This window comes from Phodopus roborovskii, unplaced genomic scaffold, assembly GCF_943737965.1.
Source record: "Phodopus roborovskii unplaced genomic scaffold, PHOROB, whole genome shotgun sequence".
Lineage (NCBI taxonomy): Eukaryota > Metazoa > Chordata > Mammalia > Rodentia > Cricetidae > Phodopus > Phodopus roborovskii.
Window position 1 is genome coordinate 2139530 of NW_026126511.1, and position 14342 is coordinate 2153871.

General features: G+C 49.9%; 1 protein-coding gene across 1 annotated transcript in view; it reads right to left on the bottom strand.

The window, feature by feature from the left end:
- The window catches only part of Ubac2 (UBA domain containing 2), a 143778-nt gene that overhangs the window by 37877 nt on the left and 91559 nt on the right, over positions 1–14342 (bottom strand). Inside the window, exons 5-6 of the mRNA XM_051195201.1 lie at positions 12864–12987; positions 8880–8927 (exon numbers count right to left, since the gene is read on the bottom strand). Coding sequence (XP_051051158.1) covers positions 8880–8927; positions 12864–12987 — 172 coding nt within the window. The remainder of the gene's footprint in view (positions 1–8879; positions 8928–12863; positions 12988–14342) is intronic.

Sequence of the window (14342 nt, forward strand, 5' to 3'; positions counted from 1 at the left end):
CAGACACAAGGGGCTGCTTTCCCAGGGGAATGGCACTAACAAGCCTGGGGACAAGCCCACCCCTGCCTCTGGACTGCAGCTCACCAGCTCCCTCAGGAGCAGACACGCCGCCGACGCTGACGGCTGCCGTGGACCAGGTGTGCTCTAGAGCACATAGACAGCGAGACACACAGAGAACTTCCGCCCCAGTGGAGTCTACTAGTCCTCCAGGCTGAAGGTTCTAACAGAACCGCGAGGTTAATGCGTGGTTGGCTCCCCCCCCCCAGGAATCTGTGTGAGGGTTAGGGATCCTCAAAGCTATCTGTTTCCATGGTGATCACATTAGCAAAGGCCACTGTTTTCACAGAAGAAGTAACAAGAACAACGAACATGAGTGAACCTGCAGAATAACAAACACTGTGACAAAACAAACCGGCCTTGCTGTGGAGCACCCCTTTACACTGTGCGAGAAGGTGTCACTGTGATTGGTTTAATAAACAAGCTGACTGGCCAGCAGCTGAATAGGACACGGTAAGGGGAAAGCCAGACTGAGGATGGTGAGAGGAAGAAGGGTAGAGTCAGGAGTCACCAGCCAGGCACGGGGGAGGGGGGCAGGAGATGAACGTGCCATGCTAATGAAGGTCCCACCACGTGGCAGAGTGAATAGGAATATGGGTTAACTTGGAACGTAGGAGCTAGTTAGCAGCAAGCCTGAGCTGTTGGGCGCACATTTACAATTAATACAAACCTGTGCGTGGTAATTTGGAGGCAGCTCCTGGGATGGGAGAAACTCCTGCTCTGCTTCCCCGTTCACTTGGAGAAAAACCATTAAAAACAAGTCTCGGTGTGAGAGATGTGCAAGGGTTACATACGGAAAAGCCGTTAACTTCAAGAATAAAGCAAAACGCCAAGTGAACCTGGGCACATGCCGTGCTCTGCGTCGGAAAACATCACCCTGTTTGCGTGTGGTGTGAGAGACGCTCCTGAGAAACATAACGTAAAACGGAATGGCTCAAAGCAGTAAGTATTCGTCAGCCGCACGGGCTTCCCTTTGTGTCTGTGAGGCAGGGGTCTGGAAGCAGAGTGGCAGGTGGTTATGACTCAGTCTCTCAAGAGGCTGCTGCGTTCAGTCCAGATGTTAGTCACGCTGTACTCATCTGAAGACCTGTCAGGGCCCAGGGTGAACTTCCAACATGGGTCAAGGGCACACCTGGCAAGTTAGTGTGGAACACTGAGAACAGGCGTGTTCCCACAGGAGCTTCCGTGTCTCCAGGCCACAGCAGCTGGCTTCCCCAAGGGAAAGTGATCCAGGAGAAGGCAGAGCAGCTGTGTTCTGACCCACTCTTGGAAGGAGTTCCAGTGCCCTTCTATGTTCACTGTAAGTCCCTCACTATGTGCAGCTCCTGAACCAGAGGCCAGTCTGGGCATCGCAGTAAATGAAACTCAGTCTTGCACGCGCGCGCGCGTGCGTGGCGTGCACACACACACACTCTCGCACGCGCGTGCACACACACACACACACACACACACTCGAACACACCAGTCTAACGTTCTAAGATAATCAAAACTGATTAATGATGTCCAGCGTCTTGTTGGGAAGGCAATGTGAAGACGTTATGCGGAGAAGCCTTGTCATGCAGCTGACATGGTAATCTACCAGAAATCTCGACAGCACACATGCTGTCTGCCACCTCTTACTCCACGCCCCCCAACACCCCGTCTAGGTTGTGAGTTATTTATCCCTGAATAAACACCTATTCGGCCTATTTGTTTATCCTGATCCTTATTAAACTGCAATAAACACCTTGCAGCCAGGTGATGGTAATCATCAGCTCGCTTAACTTCTGTCAGGCGGCTGGTAACTGGCTGTGACTCCAGGCCCTGGGGATCCAACAATCTTTTCTGGCCTCTACAGGGCCTGCACTCACATGGTGTGAAGAAACATTAAAAACCAAACAAAGCAAAACAGGAAAACCAAACAACTACCATCTAACATAACGATCCCACTTCGAAGTACATAATGAAGACTTAAAATCAGGAGGTTGGTTAGGTGGCCCGGTGAGTAAAGGAAGGCACTTGCCGCTAAACCAGACAAACTGTGATGCCTAGGACCTACGTGGGAAGACCCAGCTCTACCAAGTCGTCCTGTGAACCCCATACATGTGCCATGACTCGCTATCCACACATATGCACACACCACACAGTAAATGAATGAACAAATACATAAATATAATTTGAAAAACTTGAAAATGATGGAAGTTTGAGCCTTGAAGTGATGTTACCCATCTCATTTCCACCGTAGTGCTGACTACCAATAACCAATAATCAATGCCCACTGATTCCTGAACGGATAAACCACCGAGCTACAAAAGGGAACCGAAACTCCTCACTGTGCAACCTCAGAGCCCACCCCCCACACCATGACACACTTCCTCCAACAAGGCCACACCCACTCCAACAAGGCCACGCCTCCTAGTAGTGCCTCCCCCTATGAGATTATGGGGGCCAATTACATTCAGCTGCCAAACAGGTGAACCACCAAATGGACCAGGTGGTTTCTTTCACTGGGGTCAGGACAGAGCAAGTGGGCAGTGGAGAGCCAGGCAAGAAGGGAGCAATTAGCTTAAATGTGAGTGTGACTCTGAGTGTGGTACACTCAGAGGGGCACTGGGATTCCCAAAGGTGCAGGCTGTCCCTCCCTCCGAGTGTCTGATTCCCAAAGGTGCAGGCTGTCCCTCCCTCCGAGTGTCTGATTCCCAAAGGTGCAGGCTGCCCCTCCCTCCGAGTGTCTGATTCCCAAAGGTGCAGGCTGCCCCTCCCTCCGAGTGTCTGATTCCCAAAGGTGCAGGCTGTCCCTCCCTCCGAGTGTCTGATTCCCAAAGGTGCAGGCTGTCCCTCCCTCCGAGTGTCTGATTCCCAAAGGTGCAGGCTGCCCCTCCCTCCGAGTGTCTGATTCCCAAAGGTGCAGGCTGTCCCTCCCTCCGAGTGTCTGATTCCCAAAGGTGCAGGCTGCCCCTCCCTCCGAGTGTCTGATTCCCAAAGGTGCAGGCTGTCCCTCCGAGTGTCTGACTGCCAAATCAAAAATCTCCCTCCCTTCCTCCCTTCCTCCAAGTGTGGGCGTTTCCTTGGAGCTCCTGGAGGGCCACTGTAACACGAAAAATACAACCCAGAGTTGGACACCGGGGTTCAAGCTTCAAGCTGAAGATCAGAAGAGCCAAGCAGCCAGGCACTAGCTCTCACTCTACCTCAGGCTGAAACGGCTGTCCTCTCCTCGGCATGGCTGGAGAAGGAACCTCCTCACCAAACCTCAGACTGCTGCCTCTTCCTCTCAGATCCTGGGATTAAAGGCATGTGGTCCCAAATGCTGAGATCACCTTTGTGTGAGCTGTTTCTCTTTAGGACTGGATCAATTTCATGTAGCTCAGTGTGGCCTTGAACCAACAGAGATCCCGTCTGCCTGTCTCTTGCGTCCTGGGATTAGAGGCGTGTGCCATCACTTCCCGGCTCTATGGCTTTGCTAGTGTGGCTGCTGTATAGTTAAAGGTGTGTCTCACCATTGCTTGGCTCTGTGGCTTCTGTTTAGCTTTGCTTTCTGTGCCCTCAGGCAAGCTTTAATAAATCGTAAGTAATATAGCACCACGCCCCAGCTTCTCCCTTAGAGAAGGGTGGCCCTTCTAAGGCCAAGCAACCTCATGGCTTCAGCCAGCCTGATTTCTCTTGTACCCTCTGACTTTGATTTCCATGAACTGCTAAGTGTGGGACTCTAACCGTCTAAATCCCCAAAGTTTAACTGAAGGCCTTGAGCGACCAACACATGAGCTATGTGCCCTCTGCTCTGTACCCCTGTCTGGCCAGTGTGCATAAGAAATCTGGGGGAAAAGGAATTAACAGAAAAGAGGAAGTACAGGAGAACAGAGAGACACACCCAGCAGAAGACCCACACAGCATCAGCTCTCACCACCCAGGGAGCTGGCCAGCGCCTACACTCATTTGCATTTCCATCGCACAGCCTTAAGGCAGTGCTTTATTTACTTTTATTTTTTTATTTTGCCATTAAAGTAAAGCATATGAAGAAGGGACATCATTCATTTGCATTTCCATCGCACAGCCTTAAGGCAGTGCTTTATTTACTTTTATTTTTTTATTTGGCCATTAAAGTAAAGCATATGAAGAAGGGACATCAAATCACAGCCCACGCAGGACTCGCCTGACTCCGCTGAGACAGCTCATCTTCCCTTCCCCTCTTTCATGGATACCCATAAGAGCTACAATCTTGTACCGTCCGAGTGCCTGCTTGAGAAGCTTTGAGGATCCTGACTGCCCACAGAGCAATGACCCAGACTCAAACCGCATTCAATGTCCGATGCAATCTGGCTTCCATGTACATTTCTACCATACAGTGGGTACGACAGAGTCTTTTCCACACCGAGACTGGTTGATCGAAAGATAACGGAAGTCTGATGCGCTGTACAGAGCAAGTAACAGAGGCAGAGAATAGGTACAGTGAGGGGTGCTACAGCACACACTCATGGAGACAGAGAGAGAGAGAGAGAGAGGGAGAGAGAGGGAGGGAGGGAGAGAGGGAGGGAGGGAGCAGTTATTTAGCTCTTAGACAGCTTGAAAGGAAAATGATGAAGATGTGAATTGTGCAAACACACAATTGGCAGAAGCAGGTCCTTTCTATTTTAATCATGGCTGAGTCGGGCTATGCTTTTGAGAATCAAGGTACATCCTAGTCGTTATGACTCATTACTATGATTCATGACACTGCAGCGAATGGAGAAGTACTGGAACAGAGATGGCTGAAAAGCTCTCGGCAGAACCACAAGAAGAACTTAAATAATGTGCAAAATGCAGGCAACGCTTGCCTTAGGGGAAATTAGGTATTAGTGTGTCATGAGGCCGCTAGAGTTATGAATATGCACAGCAGCCTCAATGTTTTTCAGCCTTGTACCAATGTAATTCAGAAGATCCATAGCAACAGTAGTTCACTAAGTGTCCAAGCACCTGTACCTGGACCAGCACGCGGAGCAAGCTAGTTGGCTGGCGCAGCCAAACCGGCAAGATCTATGTTAACTGAGAGAAACTGCCTCAATGTATGATGACCGTTCCCCTCAACAACCTAGAAAGACACACGACGTTAGTTTGGGCCTCGACACACATGTGCATCCCCCACAAGTATGCTCGGACACATTAAAAATACACAAATGTACACACTTAACAATTTCTGAGCTCTGAAACAAACTGAAATACCCCTTGTATACTAAGTCAAACGTCATAATTCCATTCGGCATCCTGTGGCTACTGGTGAGGTAGCAATGCCTTTGCCTCCACCTAGGAAAAGGATTTAGTCCACATCCATCTCCCTGACCGGCTGGCTGAAGACACAAGACTGGCACCAGGTGTCACTGATCAACCTCTCTATTAACCACTGGATGTTTTAGAACTGTATTTTCAGAAGCATGGGTAATCATGTGAGAATAAACAACACATGAGACAGAAACTGTTAGAATTAAAAAGAAATCAACTTGTAATAAACTAAACTCGGGCCAAAGTTACCTTTCCAGGAGAGCGTGAATAGCTTTTAGTTTCTACAGCAAATAACAAATAACGTACATTTTTCATTAGTAGTTCTCAACCTTCCTAATGCTGCAAGCCTTCAGTGCAATCCCTCCTGTGGTGAGGACCTCAATCATGGAATCATTTTGTCAATACTTCATAACTGTAATTTTGCTACCTAATGGGATGTAAATAGCTGATATGCAAACGCCACCAGGCTGGCAGCCCACAGGTTGAAAACCACTGTTCCAAACAATGTTTCCCCATCGGGGGTGCCAGGAATTAAACCCATATCTTGTGCATGTTAGACAAGCGTTCTATCTCTGAGTTACATTCATAACCATGCCCAATTTGCCCCCCAAATAAAACAAATCACATAACAATTGCCAGAGCATGGTATCCTAAGCATGGTATTTTTGATACACGATGGCTTCTGATGGTGAAAGTTTACACACACACATACACACATACACACACACACACACACACACACAGAGCTAATGACTTTCATTACATTTATTTATTTGCAGGCGTGTGGAGTGCGTGCGTACTGTAAGAATCTCCTCTCCCTTTCCACGTTGTGGGTCCTCAGATGGTTACACCAGGCCATTCTGAGCAGCCCACCAATTGGTCCTGTCACACGACTTCGCAGAAATGATTGCTGCACGTTCCTTTCTGTCAGTGTGAACTGTAACGTTTTGGTGTTTTAGTTAGTATTAAAACCAAAAGAAGAAGGAAGTTATCTCATCTATGGGGAAGGGAGAAGTCAGATTGAGCAAGAGGCCTCTTGAAGGACCGTGGCTTTGTGACTCTCAGACAAGGGCAGGCCGTATAGTCAGCTCAGTGGTCAACAAGTAAGACATTCACCAAGAACGCCATTGTTTTGTTTTGGCTTGCTGGAGACAGGCTGGAGTTGAACCGACAATCTTCCTGCCTTTGCCTCTTGAGTGCTGCGATTACAGAGGTGCATCGCCACGCTCTGCTCACAAATTAAACACCCTTTATAATCATCCTTATGGTCACACCGTATTATATGTGACGTATGCTAACGTAGTAAGAGTGTGGCTTTCTTGAGAAAGCCAGAAAGAAAGAAAGCGGTAAGTTGGAAACAATCACCAACATGTATGGCACAACATGAAAGAAAACCAGCTATGGTTAGTGCTGCTTTTCTATCGTTTTATTTTAATCCACTAACTAATTAGTGCTGGGGGGTTTCGTAAGCGCCAGATATGAGCATACATATCTACCATACGCGCTAGGCTCATGACTGGTCCTCAGAAATAAACAAGGTGCTATCCACAAGCTGGAAAAACGAGAGATTGATATGAACATTTGTCAGATTCAGACTTTTTTTTTTTTTTTTAATCAGTTGGGACGATTGCTGTAAAAGAAGAAAATTCAATTGATTCGTGAATGGTTAATGATAACGGACTCTTCAAAACTGCCAAGTCATCTGGGGATTCTACGTCAAACATATTGTGGGCCTATTTACGCCTCTGGAAAGAGGGTTTTCACGTGAGAAAACCCAGGTGCCCTGTGATTCCTCCGAAGGGTCATCTCAGCTTACTGGCTGTCTGTTCAGGGCACAGACTGGGGGGGGGGGCATGATTTCAGTATGAACACTTCAGAGTCAGAGAGACCGACAGCTGAGAAGCGTGACCTCCAGTCCTAGCGCCCGACCGGCACAGAGTGAAACTTTCTGAGGTGACGGTAAGCGCTTAACTTACCACCACAAGTCTAAAAACAGAACAGCCAAAGAAAATGGGACGTTTTAAACAAATGTATCACAGTGTGCCATTAAAGAAAGAAATGCTACAGCTGGCAGATGAACCTGCAGAAACCCTGCATCACGAACGTGTCCCTGCACGCTTTAGAGCATTCGGATGTCACCACTGCCAGGTGAGGGACCCCTCCGGTGAAGACACTGCTCTGGTAAGAGGTGGCCTGTAGGCAAAACTGACCCCAGAATGACCCCAGACCACAACAGGTATCAGGAACACCAGATAGCTCCCAGCAGGGCAGGGCAGGACAGCTGTGAGCTCAAGGTGAACCCGGGGCACAGAGTGGAACCCAGTGTCTGAGGGGGGAGGGAGAGGGAGAAGGGGAGAGGGAAGGGGGAAGGGAGGGACATAAGAACCACCTGTCTCAGGAGATCGGAAGGCTTCACTATGGGGTTTTAGCTGGGAGCACATCAGCTAAGGGAAATGAATGGCGCAGTCTACCTGACATGACTTAACACAGGGCCTACAGAGAGACTGGAGGAAGCTGCACAACGCCTTAAGGTGGCCAAAGTCCTGGTCACTCCTTCAGAAAACCGGGCTTGGGGTGACATAGCAACAGGTCTGCAGTGGGGGCGTGACTGTCTGTTTCCCCCTTCGATGCCGTGCGTAGTCCTATAAACCCATAAGGAGATTAAAACCGGGTTTGCTTGTTTTGTCTTGTTGTTTTTTTTTTTTTTTCCAAGACAGGGTTTCTCTGTGAAACAGCCCTGGCTGTCCTGGAACTCGCTCTGTAGACCGGGCTGGCCTCGAACTCACAGAGATCCACCTGCCTCTGCCTCCCGAGTGCTGGGATTAATGGCGAGGGCCATCAACCATCGCCTGGCAAAACTATTTTCTATGTGCAGTAGTTACAAATTTATTTCCATGAATTCAGAGGTTTACATTCACGTCAGGAAGCATCGGCCTCAACCACGTGCTCCGAGTGTCCTTTAAAATGTTTCCTAAAGTGTAATGGCTTCCCGTGGACATGGGGGAGAGGAGGAAATCTCCAGATTAGGGAACCAAAACCTTCGGCATCCTCCACTCTTCCCTCTCTGGCCACAGACACAATGATGCTGGTCCCCTCGGACCCACTGACTTTACCGTCACCTCATCCGCCCCCCACCCCCACAACCGTGTCTTTTACATGGCAAGTGGAGCTCAGAGCGGGCCAGAGTTCTTCATTCTCTGTCATCCTCCTCCTCTTCCTATGAATTAGACAACCGATGCCATTTGAAAACAACACTGACCAAAAAAAAAAAAAAAAAAAACAAAAAAAAAACCAACAAAAAAAAAAAAAAAAAAAAAACCCTCATCTAAAACCTTCACCAAAGCAGCTCTGAAACTTGAGACCAACTGGCCCCCTTTGGCTTTATTGTGACTTTCCGAGTAAAGGCCCTATTTTAGTCCCTAAGGAAGGAACATCAAGCTAACCTGACATGGGGAAAACAATACTAGGGGACAGAGGTATATGACCCACAATCCAAGCCTGACTTTTTTCCTTCCTTTCCAAAAAAAAAAAAAAAAAAAAAAAAAAGAGGGGAAACCAGGGGAAGGAAGTTAAAAAAAAATTACACTTACAAGTCCACTTATGGCTACAATCCAGATGTAGGAACCAGAGGTGAAAAGCTACAAAAGAAAACAAAAAGCAACTAAAAATGAAATCCAACTGGCAGCCACAGCACACTTAATTTCACACACTGCAGTGGTAGCCACAGGAATTACATACACGTTAATCATGCACCGCATAATTCAGGGAAGCGATTTAAAAACGGAGGGGCAGCAATTCTGCTTACTGACGTTAGTCTTTTCACTGAAGACCCCAGGCCTTCTGTGTCTGATAACACATGTGTTGAACCTGGCCCCTGACACGCAAAGGAAAACAATTGACTTAGCCGACTTATAGCAAACAACCGCAAGTGAATAATTAGCATCAACAATGTGGAAGGAGCAGCTGCTGTCCACACTTGGTGCTGGGTGACCAACGGCCTACGACAGCCGGCTGTTCTGTAACATTCTAACTTCTCACCATAGCTTCGTGTATCACAATGGAGAGCTTGCAGCATCTCCAGCATCTAAGTCCACGCCCGGTGGTGCCCTCTAGTCCACCCAAGGCAAGAGTAAGCCGGCAGCATATTACAGCTTCAGTTCAGCGTCTTTACGGGACTCCTGAGTATGCGGACAAGTGAGGAGTCCCTGGTTCTTGTACCTTCCGTTGGGGCTCTTTGCCTTCTGCTGCTTTGCCTTGTCCAACTTCTTTGTGATATATATATATATATTTTTTATCCTATTATGTTTTGTTTAAAAAGTAAAATTAAAGTTGTTAGGATTGAGAAAAAAAAGAGTATGCTAGTAGAAACAAAAGTTTTAACCGATGTAAAAGTATGAAGGGCATTAGAATTAGACCTCATGAAATTTCCTGTTTTGTTTTCCAAATCTTTATCTGAGAGACTTGCTCAAGGTTCTGAACAAAGCATCTCAAGTGCCCTGGGAGAGTAAAGGGGTCTGCTGCGGCTTCTGGCTTAGTCTTGGAAGGTTCGGTGGGAGCTGCAGGACCATGGAGAGAGAAAGTGGATGCTGAACAGCACAGCTCAGACCCACGGCTGACACTGCCAGATGGGAACTTGAGGGCTCTGCACAGGTGACACGGAACACAGAACACACAACACGGAACACAGAACACACAACACGGAACACAGAACACACAACACGGAACACAACACGGAACACAGACAGACATGGAGGGGAAGGCGGCTGCGGGCTCCGCTCCAGCACCCACCCACAGGGAAGGAGCTGTGGCTGCCACTGTCTGAGTGACTTTCTGTCTGTCTGGCATGCAGCTAGGCCAGTGTACACCCAGCTCTCTCTCTCTCTCTCTCTCTCTCTCTCTCTCTCTCTCTCTCTCTCTCTCTCTCTCTCGTAAACAAGGATAAGGGCCACGTGGACAAGCAGTTGCTCTTGTGAGAGGCGGCATCCCAAACCAGCCATCACTCTCTAGAGCCGGGCACTACTCTCCAGGAACTTCATTTACTCACTCAGGTTTCTCACCAGCCAATGGGGGGGGGCACACTGAATGCTTGCCCGGGGTCAGGCAGGGGTCAGGCAGTAACAGCAGGTTTGAATGGGGTGCTCTGCCCCACGGCTCTGTAACCCTCACCCGTTTGCCTCTCATACACAAGTCAGATAGCCCGTCATTTGTCAGTAAAAGAATAACTTCTTGGGTCTCTGACGTCCCTCGCCTTGCATTCTGAAAGGGTGGAAATGAGCCTCCGGGTAAGCGAGCACCTCACATCTTTGAGCCACCATCCGATGGCTTACATGTGTGTCCCCAAACACGCACTCTGGCTCTTACGATGGCTAAAGTTACTTGCCTGCCCAACCATCCCTCTGTCTAATGTTCTTGGCTTCGAGTATCCGTGGTAGGGAGAGAGAAAGCCAGCGAACTATGCATGAAAGGGGCTGGATTTTGGGGGAGATGTGGCTCAGGGCATGAGCGCCTACCGTACAGGCACAGCGACCCGAGCTCAGATCCCAGAACACACAACAAGTCCGCACAGTGATGTGTGGGTGTGACCCATCACTGGGAGGGTTGGGGAACAGAACTGATGAACTTCAAATCAGTGAATGGCCCCAGCCAATCAGGAGACCCCTGGAGTCTACCTTTGGTTTCCATGCATATGTGCAAACACCTAGGGCGACAAGCGGAACACACAAACACACGCACATGGAGTATGAGAGCAAGTGCAGGGTGTGTGTGGGAGAGGAGAGGACAGGTAGAAACTTTCAACACTGCCTTCACAGTGACGAGCATGGAAATGGTACTGCTCAGACGGGGACCCAGGCCGTCACTCTCGGGAAGGGCTCGATTGTGCCCGGAAGCACGTGACGGCCCTCCACTTCCAGCTAACGACGCCACCTTCTACCTTACAACGTGGGTGTGAGTACTACGAGAAAGGAAGAGACTTACACTGATTTGGAAACCTACCCGAGGTGGTGGCGTTGACATCTCTACCTTGGGGCAGGGCTAAGAGGCTGGAAGTCACCAAGCCGAAATCCCTGCGATCCTACGGACTTCCACCTACCCCATAACGAATAAAGTAAAGCCCTTTGTGTCCTTGATGGGAGAACTGGAGAGTGAGCAGGAGACTCAGGGGGCTTTGGAAGTTGGCACACATTTCACCGCCAGAGAAAGCCAAGGCAAGACAGAGTGAGTCGCGACAGTGACCCGCGAGCCACGCCGTGGGGTCTGAAAGGTGAGGGTAAACACCTACCCCACGTGAGACAGCAGCCTGGAGAAGCTGGAGGAGATGCTGGGGAGCAGGCGCCTCACTGTGGCACCGCTGTCTGGGCTGGTGCGTGCGGGATAGGAACACTACGATGGGGGGGGGGGCAAAAGGCCAAGCTACACAGATGGCACAGGAAGCTGCAGACTACTCAAAAGCCAGCCGTGAGAGGAAAAGGACAGAAAGTGACAGAGAGGCTGAAGACGGAAACCTGGAGAGCACCGGAGTCTTCTGGCACAGGCCCGAGGCTGCACACTGGGTTTTCAAGTCAGACAAAGAGGCCCCTGTGTGGCTTCACAGCAAGGCAGCTGTAAAAGGCATGACCCGGCCACCGTGTCTGAACAGACAGAGACAGACCGGAGTGGGAGGGGCCACTTCCACCCTCCCCTCTTCTTTGCAGGAGGGGGGAGCATGCCGCATACTGAACCTGGAGTCTTGGACACGCTGGGCGCGTGCGCTACCACTGAGAGGCGTCTTAAGTCTCTTCCCGCGTTACGTGACTTGTATTCTTTTTAATTACATGCGTATGTGTGTATCTGTGTGTGAGGGCAGGAGACACGCTACATCTCCCGGAGCTGGAGTTACAGGCAGTTATGAGGGGCCTGAAGCGGGGTGTGGGGTGTGCTGGGAACTGACCTTGGGTCGTCTGTAAAAGCAGCACACATTCTTAACTGAGCCATCTCTCCAGCCCCTTCTTTTTCCTGGTTGGTTTTTTTTTTGTTTTGTTTTTGTTTGTTTAAATTTTGAGACAGGGTCTTGCTCAGCTGCCCAGGGTGCCCTGAACTTATTCTGTGGCCCACTCTGACCTGGGACCTAAAATCCTCCTGCCTCTTCCTCTGGCTACAGGTGGTGCTTCTTGCCAACTCCGCAGCGCAGACAGGCAAAGCGTGCTGGGCTTCTTCTCACAGCTTTGTATGCAGCTCAGTACACGATACACCAACTGTGAGTGAGACCGACTTTCCGTTTCCCACTGTTCTCTCTATTTTCCACTCCAGGCTGTGATTCTCAGATGCAGTTGCATACAAATGCACGACTGAGTGAAAATACTTTCCACTGACGCTGGCGACAGTGAAAGCTTTTATCACATTTCTAAAGGCTACGGAAGCATTCTAGCACCTTCTACACCTTGCCCCGAGGCTCTATCTCTCTCTAACACTTCCTCTCTGAGCACGATACAGATCAAGAAGCCAGACTTATGGAAACACTGTTGAGGGAGAAATGTGAACATAAAAAAAAAAAACAAAACAAAACAAAACAAAAAAACAAAAAAAGTATACCGTACCTGTAGTCCCAATATATAAATCAACGTCTTGTTTGTGATGGACAGCGGGCCCAGAATCTGTGCCACTTGGACTCGTGGGATGGAGCAGTAAAATGGTACAAAGAGAGCAAACACGGGCGCCAAGCTGTGCAAACAGACAAAGAAGAAAAACCACAGTGAGAAGGGATTCCAAGCGGGCAGAAAGGCATTCGAGGAACCCCATTTACACTCATCTCAGTGTGAGATGCCCACGTCGTTCTTCAACCGCCCACCACGGGCAGGTGTGTGCGACACTTTAAGGCAGCAAACTATCCTGTGCTCATAATTAACCATAAGGCACCGTGAGTAACCCTGAAGTAGACGCTGTGTCCCGTTCCCACGGACGGCCTGGGATCTGACGAAAGAGACTCTGGGCAGCGCTGCAATCCTTCACGGTCAGACTCGGGGCGGCCATCCAGCCGCGGCCGGACCCCTCTTACCACTCGCGCTCTCTATTCCTCAAATCCCTTCCCCTTTTTGTCTGAAAGCTGTTCCCTTGAGGGGTTCCCTACGACTCCTCACACCACACCGCCGCCGTAGCCCTCCCAAGGACAATCTCGGCCCGCCCCGTGGCTCCCACAGGGCAATGGGTTAGTCCTAACAAGGCAGGCAGCACCAGGCTCCACAACTCTACTGCACACTTAGTGGCATCTCTAATCCCATGGTCACATTCCTGGCAGGAGTGTCACTGCACAACAAGAGCTCTTCCTGCCAGGCCCCAGGCGTGTGCACAAGACAGGTGTCTGCTCAGTCGCATCAGTCACCGGGCCATGGGAAGTCCCCTTTCCACGGGCCCCCAGTGTCCCAAACTTAAAAAAGGAGCACTGCCCTTTCCCAAAGCTGGACCCACACAAAGTGCACTCTTGCGGCCCGGCCCCCTTTCTCCCTCCCTCCGCTCCATAACTGCCCCCACAGCCCAACAGTCGTTTGCTGGATGCGGGCTGCTCGGGCTGGCATGGGTGATCTTCCCACGGCTTCCTCTTTACTCCCTGCTTAGCCAGCTCTGCTCACCCTGCTCAGGCCGGCTTCTCTGACTCCTCCTGGCAGTTAACAGCTTTCCTCTTCGCCCCTGAGTCGTGCGCGTCTGGATGTTTCAGTGAGCTGGGCATGCCAGAGAGCACCCAGCACAGTCTCTGTCTGCACCTGGAGCAGAAGCAGCCCCTCACCTCAGGGTCTCCTTCCAGGAATGCAGACTCCCTCCAACAGGGCTGGCGTTCCCCCCTCCCCCTCTCCCTCCCTCCCTCTCCCTCCCTCTCCCTCTCTCTCTCTCTCTCTCTCTCTCTAAGAGCAGAATGGTTTGGGCACACCCTTGTAACCATTTTCATTAAACCCTTAATTGGTCAATATTTTTCAGTTTTGAAGATGCACCAACACAATAATTTCATGGTCCTGAGGAAGAACTACTGTTCACTTGTAGAAAGAAACATTCTCACAGCACACCATGCCAGTAACACAGCGCCT